General features: G+C 31.5%; 2 protein-coding genes across 2 annotated transcripts in view; one reads left to right on the forward strand and one right to left on the reverse strand.

Annotated features, from left to right (window-relative positions):
* Positions 1–18,419, reverse strand: part of LOC149483528 (uncharacterized) — a 66,680-nt gene that overhangs the window by 3,201 nt on the left and 45,060 nt on the right. The gene's annotated exons all lie outside the window — the stretch shown is intronic.
* LOC149483529 (uncharacterized) lies at positions 7,864–13,030 on the forward strand. The gene is made up of 7 exons (XM_089702895.1): positions 7,864–7,913; positions 9,289–9,413; positions 10,071–10,187; positions 10,472–10,653; positions 11,619–11,729; positions 12,154–12,572; positions 12,691–13,030. Exons 1-7 carry the CDS (start codon positions 7,864–7,866, stop codon positions 13,028–13,030), a joined length of 1,344 nt encoding a protein of 447 aa, XP_089559021.1.

Genomic DNA, 18,419 nt, shown 5'->3' on the forward strand with positions numbered 1-18,419 from the left:
AACAGAGTCATACTAGAACTATTGATACATATTTTTTTTTAATCCTGTCCGGTGACGTGCCGTGACGGTGACTGATGTGTGTGAGTGCACCCTTAATTTATGATATCGGTCAATTAGGGAAAGCTGGCATGTTCACAGTACTCACACTTATGCAATTTCACTTACAGTATGTTCAAAAATAAATGCGACTCTAGTTTCATTTTAGACTTGAATTGTAAAATGGTGCGTTGTTGATAAATATTATATGCAAATATAATTATGAAAGCTCTCATAATTTACCTGTAAAATTATAATTTAAAAGTAAATCAATTGATGAACTTAATTATTTATTCTAATAATAATCAATTGGATAAAAGAATTAATAATCATTCAATTATCAAATAATAATTAAATTTCAGGTCATAAAAACAATACAAATAACACGTGTACGCTCACTCCCAACACACGGATGGTTATTTTGATAATGATTTCAATAACGGACGTTTTCTTATTCAAAATCAAATTCTTTCATTTACTGTGTCACAAAATTCTTCATAGATTTTTAGATATTCGTACTACACACATCACCCTGTATTTATAAACAATTGCAAAATAAAAGCTACACATAGGCCGGGAGATACTGACACAAAATTTCGGGTCATTTGTAACAGAATGGCGGTTCTACAGGGGTCTTATTACGCAATGACAAAAAGAAAAATGATGGTCAGAACGCTGGTACCGGCGGACTAGTCGCGTGGGCGTTAGTCGAACTCGTCGGATAAATAGCGAAAGTCAAACGATTTGTAACACCAAAATTTTAGAATTTACCGATAGCCCATAAAAAAGATGTAGGCGGTAGTGTCATGCCATAGTTTTCCGGTGTAACTTACAGCCCCCCATACCGACGCGATGCGTTGATTTAAAAAAACAATAAAATAAATTTATTTAAAATAATTTTTGTCATTGCGTACTAAGACCCCTCTAGACCGCCATCCTGTTACAAATGACCCGAAATTTTGTGTCAGTATCTCCCGACCTAACATGTGCAATGTGTAAATGTGTTGACGTTCCAGCTCTTCTTAATATAGGTATACATAAAAATATTTTCAGGTAAGAAAATACTTTTACCATCAAGACAAGAAGAAGATTAATAGAAGACAAATATAAATTTAATCTAGCTTAGATTAAATTTATATTTGTATAATAGCACTTTATCAAAAGATTTTTTTTGTCACTTTGTTTCAATTATGTCCTACTCTTGTAGGTTTGGATGAGCAAAAATTTCCACAACAAGGTGTGTTTTTTAGAATTTCAAATATTTAAAGTCTTTTGTGCTCAAATAAATCATATAGGTACCTATTGCATAACATATAAAATGTTCTCTTGTCCAAGTTTTGTGCAACTGTGGCTATTTCCAGTGGAAACAAGCCAATTGTAAAATATAAAATTACGTCACAATGAACTTGAACCCGAAAACCTATTTGCAACCCAATCAAATCAGCCTGAAAATCAATCAATTAACTTCTAACTATTAATCTGTTTTATAACACATTCCTAGAGCTTACCTATTATACCCAAATTAAATTGAAATTCCATACACTAACTTATGTTTATAATTTACTAGCTGTTGCCCGCGACTTCGTCCGCGATTACGTCGTTTTTCGTCATTCGTCGTTTAAAAAAATACGTGACACTTTATTTTTGAATGTTCTTAATTGTCTCTTATAAAATTTAACTAAATTAAAATTGAACACTGATAAGAAAATCTTAAAATCGGAGGAAATCGAAAATCTGAGGAAAACATGAATGAATGTGATTTAAATTCTACATTACTTAGTATTTCAAATAATAATCTAAATTAAATGTAGATTAACAGTTTGAGTGCACCGTTATAGAATATATTGTACCTAAGTATTAAATTACGTTAGTTTACATAGTAACAAAACAAAAACACGATGACTTTCTTTCGCGCTCGGTACCACAAACTAAGCATGTTAATGGCGTCACTTGACCCCCCGCGAGTTCCCCTCCGTTGCTATGCGAAAATACATTCGTCGCCCTGCTGTAGAAAAAATTGTAATACTGTGGCCTGGGCGTTATAACACGCCCAGGAAGTTCCTGAGTGCCGATAGACGTCCATCGGCATTTATAACAATTTTATATTAATATCACCATTCACCATCTTGAGGAAAAGCTTCTAATGTCGATTTAAAACTGCATACATACGAATTAACCTGATGAAACATTTTCTAAAATTGTCCTTACTCCACTTTAAAGCATTACAAAAATAACATACTACGTTAATATCGCCTAGTTATACAGAAGATGATCTGTAATCAATTGTGAGGTTATAAGCAAACCCACTTTTATATTTGTCGGACCCCACCACCGAATTCGTAGATTGATCTTCTATGTTTACCTCTAATCTAAGTCATTAAGACTATGTCGAAATCTGTCTGCAGTAAGAGGGGCCTCTCGCTATTCGTCCGTTTCCAGAGACCGAATAGTTTCAATTCTTAATCTTTCATTAAACAAACTTATTAATCGTTTTTGTCTCAATTAATTGTAATATTCGCGTCCTTACTCTAGTCATTGCTTATGCTCATGTTCATCTTCAAGAGATCGAATAATATTATGGTGCACCCTATCATTTGTCAAACGGTCTTCATATTGAGTAAAAGTTTCAGATTCTCGAGATAAAATATGACGGCCGTGATCAGCTGTGAGACATTATACCCTCTCAGTGAAGGTTTCGGTCTCACGGGATAGTACATGCCGTTCGCGGTCAGCTGTGAGCCGCAATTCTCGTTGTGAAGCGGGTTCAGGTTCTCGGCATAACACATGTTGTTTTCGGCCTATAGTAAGCCTCTTACCTCTAACGATTCTTGAGAACTCTTATTTCTCATTTTCTTAGCTTTGCTCGATTTTCGAGATAAAGATTTTTTAGGTGGCACTATAACACGTGTAACTTCCGATAGCTTAGGAGTTCGAAGCTTTCTGATTATATTTGTCTATTTTGTTTCTATAACGGTTATACGGACAGACAGACGGACAAAAATTTTACTGTTTGCTTCGTTGGCATCAGTGTCGATCCCTAATCACCCCGTGATAGTTATTTAGGAAATATATTTCATGTACAGATTTAATATAAGTATGCATAATATACATATTTAGATTCCAATTTCCATGTAACGTTAAATTCGACTATACAATAACTAACAGACAACGCAGGTTACTCTCGTTTCCGTAAGTTGAGGCGGCTACATATTCGGTCCTCATAACATCACTTTTAGTGAACGAAACGACAGCGCGGTTTAATTCGATGCCAATACCATCAGAAAAAAGGAAATATTTTTAATTGTGAAAAAATATTATGATTTACACTATTAACACTATTTTAATATAAAATATATGGCTGTGAGTGTGTAAAAATAAATCCAGCTAGTTTCACATCACACTTATGTTTATAATTAGCTATACGACATGAAAATATACATATTAATTACCAAGCAATAATCATACAGGTAAATACTGAACAAAAGTATTAACAGTCAAAGTTTATTTTTACTAACATTTAACAACATGTAAATGATGAAGAAATAATAATTATCAACGAACTAACCTTTTCTATAATACTTAACACAGCACATTTTTAAATTATCTTGCTCAACTCTGCTCAAAAATTTGAGGGTTTTGTTGGAACTTTAATGTGTCAAAACTATGATATATCTAAACTACGATACAACTTGCATGCGGAAATGCTCATTACAATCTGTGAATTTAAAGAATAACTAACAACATACTATTCAATTTTATTGAGCTGATGAATATCTTTTGCCTGGAAAATCACCGCCGCCTAATAAATATACTGTGTTTTCTTATAAAATCGTAACATAATTTCTTTTATCTACTAAATTTTAATAAATAAGTTCTCTTTGTTATTTTCATCTAAAAATGAGCTTGAGCTTATATTAGGCAAAAGTATACATTAAAATTTCAGGACCGCTCCTTAAATGGGGCGCTTGGAAAATATGCCTACGGGTTATTAATAGAGAAATGATACACAACAAAGTTATGTTGGTTCCATTTTATTTATAAAATATAATGAAAATGGGCAAATATAAAACATATTATGTAAAATGATTAAAAATAAATAAATGAAGCAACTACGATTCAAAGAAAACATCTTTTTCAGTGTGAAAATGCTCTATGCAATCCTGGATGATGAGTATATCATGTACTCTCATCCCAGTACGGTCGATAGCCATAACGATAAATATTATAATCAGATAACAGCAAAGTCAGAATAAAAATCATAACTTGTACAGTTGTGAGTGCGAAATTTATGTTTCATTTGGCAATAACATTTTTTTCGGTACTAAAACGTAGTACTTTGATATGTGGTTGGCTGCCCCTTCTCTCCTTCCTAAAAATATCCTCCAAAATTACCCGAGATACTTCCAATGATTGAACCATACGTTGGACATTAACTTCAGTCAAAAATTGACGAAGCGGATGATTACTAATTTCCACTTAATCCTCGCTGCCACTATCTTCATCATCAAATCATCAATTTTCAAGTGGTGTTGTAAAATTGTCAGCAGAAATCGTTTTCCAAAGGCGATATAATTTTATGAACATTGAATCTGTAAATAAAAAATCAAAAGTTAACTGTAAATCTATAAAAAAAGCTACTTACAAATAAAATTTTATCAACAAACTACTGTTCCCAACGCACCTCAAAATCTTGTAAAAGTCAAAAATAATTCATCATTTTATTATTTCATTCTAAAAGTGTAATATAAAACCTTTATAAAACCAATAAAAATGTTGTGTGGTTTTATGAAACCACGGTAAAAGTGAAACTTAGGCACAAAATTATCGTATTTGTACGATAATTATCGTACGGTTCGACCGTCACGCGACATGCGCTACACAGGCCAAAAAGTTTGAGACGATGTAATAAAAGTTTCACTTTAAAAAACATGAATTGCTATCATTATAAATAATAAATACCTATAAAAGTAACAACTTACCTTTTGTGGGAACGCATGGTGAAAATTCACAAAACACAAAGATTGAATTTGATATTTTTGGTTTTATGACATTCAAATGCTTTATAAATATAAATTTATAAATAATAAATTTATAAAGAATAGAAACATTCGATCACGAAATTATGTGGGTTCGAGTCCCGCCTCGTGATCGAATTTTTTCTATTCTTTATAAATTTATAAAACACGAAGATTTTAAAAATGTAACCAATGAACACAATCAATATTAGATTAATTGTAATATTGCTCTGAGATTGTAATGGTGTCTAGTTTGACTTAAAATAATAAACATCTACCCTCACTTTTAAAAATGTAGTATATTCACACGAAATATAAGCGCACCTTATAGGGAAGGGAAGATATGGGTTAAAGAGTTAAATAAATAACATGATTATATTTAAATTATTAATTTTCAACAGTATTTTCAGTAGTGTTAACATGTAAATTGATTTGATTTTTACGAAATCTCATAGATGGCGCTGTTTCAGATTTGTCTTTATACTACTAAATTCATTAAACTGTTTCTCTGCCCAAATTACGTAAATGACATAGTTTTTATTTTGTAAAGCTAGATAATAGCATGGCTTACTCGAAACCAACATTTAAACATGAGTCTTTAGATTGTACGCTGTCGTAGTACACGGAATATGTAAGAAAAATAAAGGTTCACAGCTCCTCCCGCGAAGGTGATATCATGATAATATATTTAAACTATCCTCACCCGACCTCTTAGGAATATTCATGCAAAATTTGAAGTAAATCTATGCAGTACTTTCTGAGATTAGCCCGGAAATACATACAGACAAACAGACAAACAGACAAACCGACAAACAGACAAAAATTCTAAAAACTATATTTTTGGCTTCTATATCGATTATAGATCATGGATCAAGTATTCTTTTAAAAAAATATTCAATGTACAGTTTTGACTTTCCTACGATTTTATTATATGTATAGATTAAATACACGATCCAAATATTCCTTAATATAGTTATGATTATGTATTTAGCATTAATTTGGTTTTACGTAAGACAAGGTATGCGTTTTAATTAGCAAAAACAGCAAGGGTTACTGAAATAGACGCCGGAATGAGGTTTCATAAAGCCACTAGAATTTATAAAATATTCAGCTCTGTTCAGAAATGTACCTTGCGGGACCTATCATGCTTCAAAAGGGAATAGTTAATTGAATGTTTTACAGACAATAGAATTAACAGTGGCTAAACGTCACAACTAGATTTGAACTTTTGCAGAAATCCTACTATCTTACTAATATTATAAATGCGAAAGTTTGTGAGGATGTATATGTGTGTGTTTGTTACTCTTTCACGCAAATACTACTGAACCGATTACAATGAAATTTAGCACACAGGGTAATTTGGATTAACATTAGGTTTTATCCCGGAAATCCCACAGGAACGGGAACTAGGTATGCGGATTTTTCTTTGTAAAAACGGGCGAAGCCGCAGGCGGAAAGCTTGTGTTTTAATATACATCGATAAATGGTCGAGTCTGGATTCGTTCGTTTTCACATGGGTAGAAATGATAAGTGGCGTTTGGAAAAATATTTATATACATATAAATCTTAGTTGTTTGTTGCATTCATATTATGGAAAAAATGGGTATGTACAATCATGCAATCTTGTAAAATCGGAGCGTAGAGCTGATCTATGTAAATTAATACCATTGTAGAATTTATTTATGCACGTAACTTGAAAGCTTCTACAACCATTTGCCTAAGTATTTTTTGACGTGTTTGCAATTCACAGGAGGTCTGTCTGAAAATGTTTGATAACTAAAAACGTTTGGCCTTATTTCCTGCATTAGTACACCAACTAGCCTCCAACAAGAACTTACTTAAATAAAATATAAGGTAATTTGACTTTCCACAGCAATAGGTAGGTACATTGCTTGCAAATACATTGTGAGCTTATTATTTAGTGTTGTGAGGGACTGGTGTCTGAAATAGGTTTCTTACTATATTTTGAATGATAAACAAAACAGAATTCACTTTTATAAGCATTCTAAAGAAATAGGATATAGCAAGTCGTGCAGTTTCCGCAAATCGATCGAACATTCCTCGAACAGCATCCGGTAACCTACTTGATGCATCTTCATGGATTTTAAACATCTTATTTCAAATAAGCGTGTTTGTTTTGATATCTTGTATCGCTTGTTTTATTCAGATCTTATTGATTTTCTATTATCGTATTTAAACGTGGGCATATTTTAAGTAGGTATAATCGACGATCGATAACAGTCCTTTTATTTATTTATAGGTATACTTACGACAAGACAACAGACAATTCAAAATAACTTTAAACTATGTTTAAATAATTTATTATCATTAGATGTTACATAATATAATATTATATTACACAATAGTTCTAATAATGAGCTGATATAAATGCAGAGAGCATCATAGAGACCCAGGAAAAACCCCCTTTTGATTTTTTTAATAGATGATAATGCAATATTATGAATTTATAAAGTCTGTGTCGATATTTTAAAAATCAACCTCTTTCACATGACTTGAGATTGTCAGTCTTATTTGATTGAAGTTGTAAATATGGTCATGAAGAGAATTTAGTTTTGAAAAATATTTATTTATTTAGTTTAAGGCTATGAATTAAGGTTGTAAATCTCGGTGATGATAACAAAATTATGACTGTGATTGAATCGATATAGATATCGATTCTTCTCAGTATAAAATTGTAAATAAATACTGCTATATTATACTTTATTTGACCCTGATTGTTTTTGCTTATATTTTTACTATTTTTAGGACAAGAAAATTAGTTATTTGGCGTAAATGACGTATTTTAAACACCATGTGCTGTATATTCACGTGCTGTGGTTGGATGATAGATCTTATTCAAAGGTAAATGCTATAAAAATATTTTATTCAAACCTTTCACAACAGATACCCACCACAATTTAGTACAAAGAAAACTGTTCCTGTATTCGAGATCAAAATATATGTAACCTATGTACTTACGTGATAAATATTAAAAGATATTTTATAACACTTTCTAGAAAATTTAATAAATCAGTCAATCATTGGATAGTGAATCGGGTTATGTGGCATTTATAACATGATAGTAGATCAGAGTAATAAAAGTGCCTGCAAAAAAAAATTCATTGATCATGTGCGACTTTAGATCATTAGTGTGCGACCGTATCATTTTTCACATTACAATCTTCTATCCGTTTTTTAGTGCAAATTTTTAGCTAAATATCGTAAAGTAAAACAATTTAAATTATCCTCATGTCTGTTTTATGTAATTCAGTATAAATTGTTGCATTAACTTCATATTGAGTCACATTGCAATGCAATATTGTCTCGGAAGCTGGAATAAAATCGGAAGTTTGCGATGAAACAGAAGTTACGAGATGAATATAAACATATTCAAACAACTGGAGCTACTGCTGTTCAAATATGTTTCGAGTATAGGAGTTGCAACTTGACTTTTGTATTTTAAACAATACACTTGTTCTGTGCCTACATTATGGTATTATAATATCCGTGTACATTGTAGTACTGCGTAGTATCTACTAGTTATATACTTAGTAATATGTGGTACATACTTGCTTCAATTTGATATTTGATTTGGTATAAATGTGAAGTAATGTTCTTATAAAGACGAAGGCCACCTACATTTTATTACGAAAGAAACAACAAACAATAATTCTAAATAGAAAAAAAAAACACTTAAGAAATATCTATCACAAATGTATATTGTACCTATATAACAATTTATCTAACATAGCCCTTGGGGAAATTTTAAGATAGATCGAGAGTATTTTTGTAGAAACCGGTAAACCTATTGTACCAAAGTAGATAGTTCAAAAATCAAACATCAATGAAGGAGGTTTGTCCGTTCTCCCATCTCGCAATTTGTTAACAAACTTAGTGTTCATATCAATATCATACACTTTATATACCTAAACAATTATATAAACATTTTTACCAAATTACAGTGAACGTCTAATTAGGTAGACGGAGAGAATTTAATCCCGAATATACAACGTGTACACGGTGTACAATGTACATGCTATAAAACAACTTAAATTTGAATTCAAAACGCGAGACAGTTTACAGCTATTATTTTCTAAAAATAATAACATACATAAAACTACATAAACATACATAACAACATAACATTCATGCAATAAAATGACTTGAAATTGAATACAAAATGTGACTGAACTACGCCCTAAGTATACGAGATGTTCCACTAATCACATGGTTTCAGATTATGGACATTTACAATGTCATGCTGCATCAGTTCAGCGGTTTGCTGCTCGCTGGTCACCGCCTCCATGTCTGGCATCGCTCTCGGCTACAATTACTCGTTGGCTGAGTACGTCGATTTGAAAGGTCATCTATTTCGAGCTTTCTTGCTTTGGAAGTATATGATAGTGATTTATTGTGGTTCTGTTATATCTTTTTGATAGAGTAATATGTATATATCAATTCTTAGGTTGTCTTAATGTTATTAAAAGTATCTATTTAAAAGAATGAAGATAAGGAAGTAGGTACGTACGGACTACGGTTATGGTGTAATAATATTGATGTAAATGTGTTATAACGTGATATGATGCAATTTCCGAATAGCAGTAAGCTGGTATTTATTATAAAGTGTCTCAGGTGTATCAATAATTATCTTTAATCACTTATAATTAAATTTACACTAGCTTCAAAATAGAGCTAATTAAAAATATTAAACAAAATTATACGATATTTTTATAGAGCAAAAAAGATAATTTTAAAGTTGTTCCATTTTAAGAAAGATCTAGATTCTAGACTATACCTATACCTATTTAACATGAAATTGTAGATGTTAAGCAAATTGTTTTTTTTTCACATTCTAAAGTGGTGAAATTATTTGACTTCCTATTTTATTTGCGTACTACTAATAGTACGTACCTACTTACTTACTAATTTATTTGAGAAACTTCTTGCAGTTGACGGTACTAAAAAATGTAACAATACAAATCTCGACGACTAATAATTAACAGCTCTATATGATTACAGAGACGAATGTATCCATCTATCTCAAACGAGGTGTTTTTGATGACGAGATCGCTGACGACATAGACTGGCGAAGAAGTGGACGAATGCCAGTGGCAGGGCATATTGGAGACCAGAATCGTAAGTGATATCAAAGATTAATAGAATTAAGGATACTTTAAATACTCTATGACCTATGTTAACTTTATCAATATAAATACCATCTGTGTTATTGTTAATCGTCTAAAAACAATTTTGAAATCACTAGGCTCTTCAAGTCAAAGGGTTCGTACTAAATATTATAAGCATTTCGGCTATCGACTCAATATTAACATACTTTATGGGTTTTTCGGGTATCAGTTTGTAATTACTCCAATATTTAAATAAATAGGTGTCAAATATAGGAAATATAATGTCTCTTTCAGTTATAACTGGCGGTTCAGAAGACGAAACGACAACTTTAAGATCTGGGAGACGATTGGATGATTCTATTTTTCAATCGAACGACAAAAACAACTTTGAAGGTGCTCTTATGAAACTGACCGCTAAACCTCCCGGCGATACTTCTAAAAGTGAAATTGTTACCCCCGAGCTGGCAGTTGCTGACGTAAATATCTATTTCTTTATATCTTAACTTTTATTAAAAATATAAGATATTCATCTACATTAATATGTACTTCGAACAGGTTTTTAATAAAAAAAAACTAATAATAACATATTGGCAAACATTAAAAATGGTTATAACTACGGCAGATAGATACATTTTTCCAAAGTGACGAAGGCTTTTGTTTTTAATCAGGTTCATCCCGGCTAGTATGTCTATATTATTTACATCTCATCTCATCATTTTGTATGTTTGCAATGGATAGTAAAAATCTCAAATTTCATCAGCTAGATTATTCCTGAACGAGATTATATTCTGGTCAACCCAGGTGACGTCAGGGATACCAGATAGATTTTGTAAACAAATATATTATGTGTGTAATGTAATTTAGTCCCTTTAATAAAGCTTAATAGAATTATACAGGGTGTCCCAAAAAGTAATGATGAACGGAAGCTGGGAGGTAGAGGACCTAGAGGGCTATCCGAATCACTCCCATGTATGTTATGCAATTTTTCGTATTTTCGGAGTTATGACGTTTTTTTTCAATTTTTCACCTATCGCCGAGTACGACCGTAGTATCGTCCGTTCATCACTACTTTTTGGGACACCCTGTATAATTAAGACAACTCGAATTGATCAACATTAGATTAGTATGGTAATAAAGCTAATGCTAAATAATTAGATCAATTTGTAGCATGATATTATAATGTACTTACCTATACTAATTTATATATGATCCAGGTCTAAATTGATATTTTAATAATAATAAATTCTTAATGCTTTCTAAAAGGCGAGTTAATTAATAATTTGTTTCGATAAACTTAACCACGGTAAAGCCTACATTATTTAAACTACACCTTTGAGTTCACAAAGGATGAAGGATAATATTATCTTAGGCGGGAAAATTAATTGCTGTTTTAGGGTAATCACTATAAATAAAGAGTTTTGATTATTTATTTTAATTTTAGATAATGAGTCGCTACCCATCACAGCCTCTGGATCAAATGAAAGCTGTTCAAAGTATTATAAATATGCGAAAAGCAGCAGAAGCGCAGCGACGACTACAAGAGAGACCGAAGGTTATTAAATTTTGTTTTAAACTATCTTATACAAAATTTAATAAACATAAAAATATTTATCATAGCATAATTGAGTAGTCACTTCTAAATCCCTTCGGAGGTATATAGTTATATATATAGTTTCACGGTATATATAGTTTCACGGTGAACTCTATTGGTGCTAAGTTTAATAACTCGATCATCATTATTGTGAACTTTTGAAAAATTTTATGTATGATTTAGAAACCTTATACATCTATCGTTCCCATCCATCGATGGATAAAGCGTCAATAGGTACATGTTATGACAACAATTCTTTCTTTGCTCTTACACGTTCTTTATTTGCACATATAGAGGTATTAATTAATAAAAAACGTATTGAACATTGTTAGTTACAAGACCCTATATATCCTTACCAAAATTATATATTTTATATATTTTGCAGCCAACACAAACTACACCAGAAAGCGGGAGACGCATGCTACCCAGAATATCAGTAGAAGTTCCACCATTTGACGAGCCATCTTCAATAAATTCTCTACGTCTGGCTGTACCAGACCAAGCCATTCACCATCCCAGTAACTGGAAAGCATTATTCAGAAAACCAGACGCATTAACTAGAGATGACTTTGATGCGTATAATGAAATACCAACTCTACCGTCTCCCATCACGCCCAGACCTGGTCCTGTCAGACCGAGTAGACCGAGCAGACCCAGACCAATGCCAACACAATTTAGACCAAGCCTTACAACAGCGACACCGCCAATGTTCCAAAATGCTATGACAAACATACGAAAAGATATTAAAGAGGAAATGGACGCGTTCAACGAAAAGCTACTCCTTGATAAATATGACGAACCAAGGTTAGTACGATGTACCATTATAGTTTGATAATTCAAATTAAATCCGTTTCTGTTAGGCTTTAGTTTTTTTTTTTGAGAAAATGTAGAAAGTACGATCATTAATTCACATACTTTTTAGTTTAAGGGATGATAGCAGAGAAAAACTAAAGAAGGGTGAAAAACAAAGTGAAGAAGATTACGAAGAAGATATAAAAGGAATACCCATAAGAAAGAAGAGAGATAACAGTTTGAATAAAATCGAAAGTAACAATAGCAAAAAGCTATTTACAATAACGAATATTCAGGATTTAATGTCGAAATTGCGCTCATTAAGCAACACATATCCAGACACAACAATTTATAAAACACATGAAGATGTTATGAAAACAATTAGCAATCAAAATAAAAATACGTTCCATTTCAGAGAACTAACGGACGCTACATTTTTGAAATTAATGATTTCCACTACGATGTCCTGAGCTTATCGTGTTTATGTTTTGTTTTATTTGTTGTTATTGTTTCTTTTCGTTTTTGTAATAAATTATTTATCGAACATGCGAGTTTCCTTAAATACTTTTAATTACTATATTTCAGGAATATACTTGCTTACTAAACTGTTAAATAATAGGTAAATACTGTTCTTCATATTGATCTAAACTCAAAAGGTTTCAATTCAAGCCAAATTTTGCATAAAAATTGCTAAATCGACGCTTATTTTTTATATTCATATTAAGGCTTCAAATACCTGCCTTATCGCGCTATAGACAAAGCTTTTATGCGTTCGATATAAAAGGAAAATACATAAATAATTTATATTTTGGATATATACTTTTCTTTTCAGGTTATTAAACGAATTTTTTAAGTTAATAATAAATTATAACCACATTGTTCGACTGTGCTAGAACTAAACATCTCATCGATGTATTCATTTATTTACTGGAATGTTTAGAAAAGGCCAAAAAAAATAATCGCTCTAAAAAGACAACTAATAATCGATAATATTTCGAATTAACGCTACAGAAAGTAATAGATAGGTATTGCTTATTCATTAAAGATATCTTCGTAGTTCTGTATCTTTAAGCAATATTCCTGGCGATGATTACAGTTGTAATAATTAAAAGACCGATAGGAAGCGTTTCAGGATGGTCGAGTGAATATAAATCTGAATCAACATTAAAACTTTGTGGAGGATTGAAAGCAAGCGTAAATAACAATTAAGCTTCTTTGTGATAATCAAATCGTGTAATTATAGTGTTCTATTGCGATTTATTCGTTCATTTGGTGCCTGAACAGTAGTATCTTTGTTATCTTAATGAAAAATTATTGCTTAAACCTTTTGTAGTTTAAGGAACTAACTCTGTATCGTACGAACTTTTTGCTTACACTTATAGTCTAAACTAGCTATGCTATTTAGAATTTTTCAAATCGGACCAGTAGTTCCCGAGATTAGCGCGTTCAAACAAACAAACTCTTCTGCTTTATAATATTAGTATAGATTATAAAAACGTAGGTATTAATTCTTGATAACGCTGAAAAATTACTATGAAAGCTTGCATAATCAATTCGACTTTAGTTTTGAATGAAAATGTAGTTAGTATTCTTAACCATATTCTTAACCTTATTGTCATAACAAATATGAAAGTAAGAAATAATTATAACACAGTAACAATTACTTAGTAAGCAACGATCCAGCGTTCACTTAATAGAGTGCTTTAATCAAATAACGGTCCAATACGGATGTTGTAAATAAATGAATTAGTAATGTAAGGGATGTATTTAATAGTATAATGTAAACACGGGAAGCCGAAATGTCTATAAACGGGTTACAAAGCTGGTGATAATCACAGCTTAGCTGAACAGCGTTATCGCAGTGCCGAAGCAAACTGTTTACTTAGCAAATGTTCCGCTGAGGATTATGACGAAACATTTTGTCGTTATTAACATTTTAGACCTGCTGTCTTGGCAATAAAGTGATAACGTTGGAAGCCTTTTTGGCACGCTTCTCTCAGAGATCATTGTACCTTCAAGGCTTGTTTCTTGTCGCAATATGTGTAAATTGCCTCGGGTGTTCTTGTAAGTTTTGTGTTTCCGCAGATCTAGCCAGCTTCATTTCTATGGATACTGCTTTTCAAGCCGAAAGTAGGTACATTATTCCTGATTGCTATAAGAATGCAGATGAAATTAGTTGAATGAATAGAGTTCCCAACTTTGACTTGCAAAATAATAATGTGCAAAAATACCTATCTCTTTTTCCATTTATATTGTTCAACAATTCGTAAACACTTACTCTGCAGTAGTAGACACTTTTCCCCGACTTTCCTTAAAACATTTTTCTATGAGGCTAATTATATTTTAAGTGATAGCAAAGTTATTACATTGAAGCTTTCAAAAGAGAATGTTTGTCACGTTATTTGCAGATGACTTTAATAGCTGTATATTAACTTTTGTAAGAGCAGTGAAAAAGAACGGCAAACATTGGAGAGGCGTCATAAATAAAAACGTGATCAAAATATAAGGTTTCACGGAACGTTTTAATTAACTTTCCGGTGTTTAATTAATTGAGAAGCTAAAATTTCGTAGAAGACAATTTCTGGTGTATTGTTGGATGGATGGATAATTGTACCTTAGTTACCCAAAAACTATTGTTTTTCTTATATTTTGTAACGTAATCGTAAATGATTTGATGTAGGTATTATTTTTGTACGTATATATTTGGCAGATTTTTCTGCGAATTTTATGTGTGAATGACACGTACCACTAGTACAATAGAGTATTAAGCCATTGTGAGAATGACAACCAGTTTATTTAAAATTGAAAATATTATTTTTTTCTTAAATTTTGCCAATTTTTTTTTAAACTTTCTATGGAATAAATTATAAAAATAAACTAGTTGCAATGATGATTAAAATGAAAATTGTATGTTTATAATAAAAAAAACCGTTTCTGATGTTTGAAAATATTATACTTATTAATTAAGAAAGATGGTTAGTTTTAAAAATTCGGGCAACAAGATTTTAAAAGTGGAACTGCAATTTCATCAAATATATTTTTAAATGTTTCTTTCCGTAAGAGCGCAATAATGCTCTCACTTTTTAATTAAAACCACTTGCAATTTTAAAATTGTAGCAGTCTATTTCGAAATTCATATTTTTGTTACTTATTATGAATAAATTATTTTACTCCAAAGCAATTATTGTAATTTTACTATGATATTTTATATCTTTCTTGAATATTATTCCAATGGACTTTTTTAAAATATTTTATTTATAATATTTGGTATTGTTATTTAGCAATGAAGTAACTATTACTTCACCAACATATTACAGAATACAGACATACTTGACTCATTTTACACAAATATTACTCCAAAAGTCCAAACCATACCTAACCACATTCATATTCTTCTTTATTGTTCTAATATTTTGCCTAATCTTCGCCATTTTGCGCTCGTTTAACAGAAAAGGGTCAATTAAAGGGATTTTATGCCCTCCGAGTGTATGGGAACCACCATTAACCGACTAACAAGGATAATGAGGCGCACGAAATGGTTATAACAATATATTCGAGGGTTTTATTTCAAACTTTAGTATTTGCTCGTGAAAAAGTGGTTTACTATAGGAATTGTTATTCAAAATTACGAAGAAATATCGAGTGCAATGATCAATTGTGATGAAACTGCAGTTTCGTGTAACAATTTTTCTTCTTCTATCTTTTTTTTCTAAAACACCAATAAACAATTGTTTGATATATTTTTCTATTAAATTTATAAAGTATTCAAAGCATCTAAATACATCTTGTAGATAAATACTGCTCTAATTTTCGTAGCTCTATCTTTGCTGGAACCGTTTTTTTATGAAGAAGTTTTAATATTAAAGATTTATCTAATTGGTTATAATATTTCAACAACGGTACAAGGTTTTCAAGGTGCATGACTTTCAACAAATGACAATGACACTCCACATTCAGCCACTAGGGTTTTTTCGTGTCAAGAGGGCAGACAAAGGCGGTAAAATTGCCCATCGTAGCTCCCTTACATACTAAATCTTGAATTACAGGTGGGCACAAATGGCAATTAATTATTATAACAACAAAATAAAGACTCAGTTCATATAAAAGATTTCAAGAAAATGCTTTTTAAGTATGTTGAAACTATTGGTGAGCTTTTATTATGTTTTCATACTGTAGATACAATAATAGATAATATTATCAACAAAATTTTTTCCAATTCAAATAAACAATTTATGTTAATTTTTTTGTAATTCTTGCGTAAAGTACGAATAGATGACCACACAACTTTAGGATGTACATGTCATTCAATGTAAAATAATTCCTAGTCGTCATTCAATTTTAATGCCCACAAACTACAGTTTAATTCTCAAAACTTTATTATGTACATAGCGTTTAAGTTCTAAACACTCACGCTAGATCTGCATTAGATTCAGACTGAATATGCAATGCAAAGAAAACTAACATATTGAATTTGCAACCACTCTGGGGTATTTGAGATTAGATTTACTCGTTCACACGTCTCTGCTTCAAAAGGAACATATTCCTTTTAAATTGTAACAGAAAGCTTTTCCGCTCGAAACTCTAGTTTAACAGATTTGATCAAATTGTCCGAGTGTTTAAGGACCAAGGTTGACGTCTTTAGGCCGAAAGAAATTGTTTACCTTACAAAGAAAACTCGTATAAATTGCTTACAAAGGTTAGGCCCGGAACGAGTTGTAATGTTAACCTTTTTAAATGTATCAATTACATACATTGTTATTGCCTACTTGTGATCACAGTGACATCAGTATGCTCCTTGTATGGTCAAGTTTTAGTATTCAATATAATTAATAATTTAGTTGTTTAATAAAGTTTTGCTGATATATGTAATTGTTAACTATTCCAATTTGATTGACGAATACGTGTACGCTGATTGTTATACCTACACCCACAGACATGTATATTTAAGTAGACAACGCAAGTACCGCGATCTGTATGAAAACCAAGCGTGTCATATTTTTTGTACTGACCTTGACGCGTTATGACGTCACGAGCGCTTTTTAGTGATGTTAATTTCATTTTACGCTAAATCGATTAGGCCGCCACTCGCGCGGCGATTCTAGTATCGTCCTATCCCATCGAAGTAAATCGAAAGAAATCAGATCAAACTAGATCTATGTCTAAGAGGTAGTCAAATAAATGAATCGTAATCGATTACTAAATCGATTCAAGACAGAAAAATGATAATTACCATAGACAGAGGGATGATAAAATAAAGTTATAAACCTTTTAATATTCTAACAAGTAAACTAATGTGTTTTAGCTTTTTCTTACATATGCCCATTGAGTTACCATGTACTACGTACTAGAGAGGCCATCGAAAGAAAGTAATGAAACTGTCAATCAATCAATCTTTATGTCCCGTTGCATCGATCCATTTTCCTTTTATGTTCGGGTTACTTGGAAAACTGAAAAAACAAACATAGTCTAAGCAATAAGGAGTTTTCTTAAAAAACTCCCAAGATGACACTTTAACTATTGGCGTCCATGTCATAATATTTATTTTTAGTACCTTTGTATTAAAATACTTAAAAGTTCTAGGTCAAGTCGTATTAAATGACAAAAAAAATCTATGCCTTTTTTTCTGAAAAATTGCTCCTTCCAATTATCATTTTTCTGTTCGATTATAAAATCGATTAGAATCGAGAACTGTTGCATCAAATGAACATCACTAACCACAAAATTGGACAGAAAAATGAGAACAGAAAAATGAGAAGACGCTATTCATTGCTTGTTATCATACGACGCGATCTTTACCGTGCCAAGTAAAAGCCGCAATGTATTCCGAATCATTTCGTATGATTTGGTATCCGTGTTTGT

The sequence above is a fragment of the Colias philodice genome, chromosome 13 (genome assembly GCF_061535455.1).
Source record: "Colias philodice isolate Cphi_HAF_F1 chromosome 13, ilColPhil1 Martin Lab GWU primary, whole genome shotgun sequence".
In the NCBI taxonomy this organism is placed as follows: domain Eukaryota; kingdom Metazoa; phylum Arthropoda; class Insecta; order Lepidoptera; family Pieridae; genus Colias; species Colias philodice.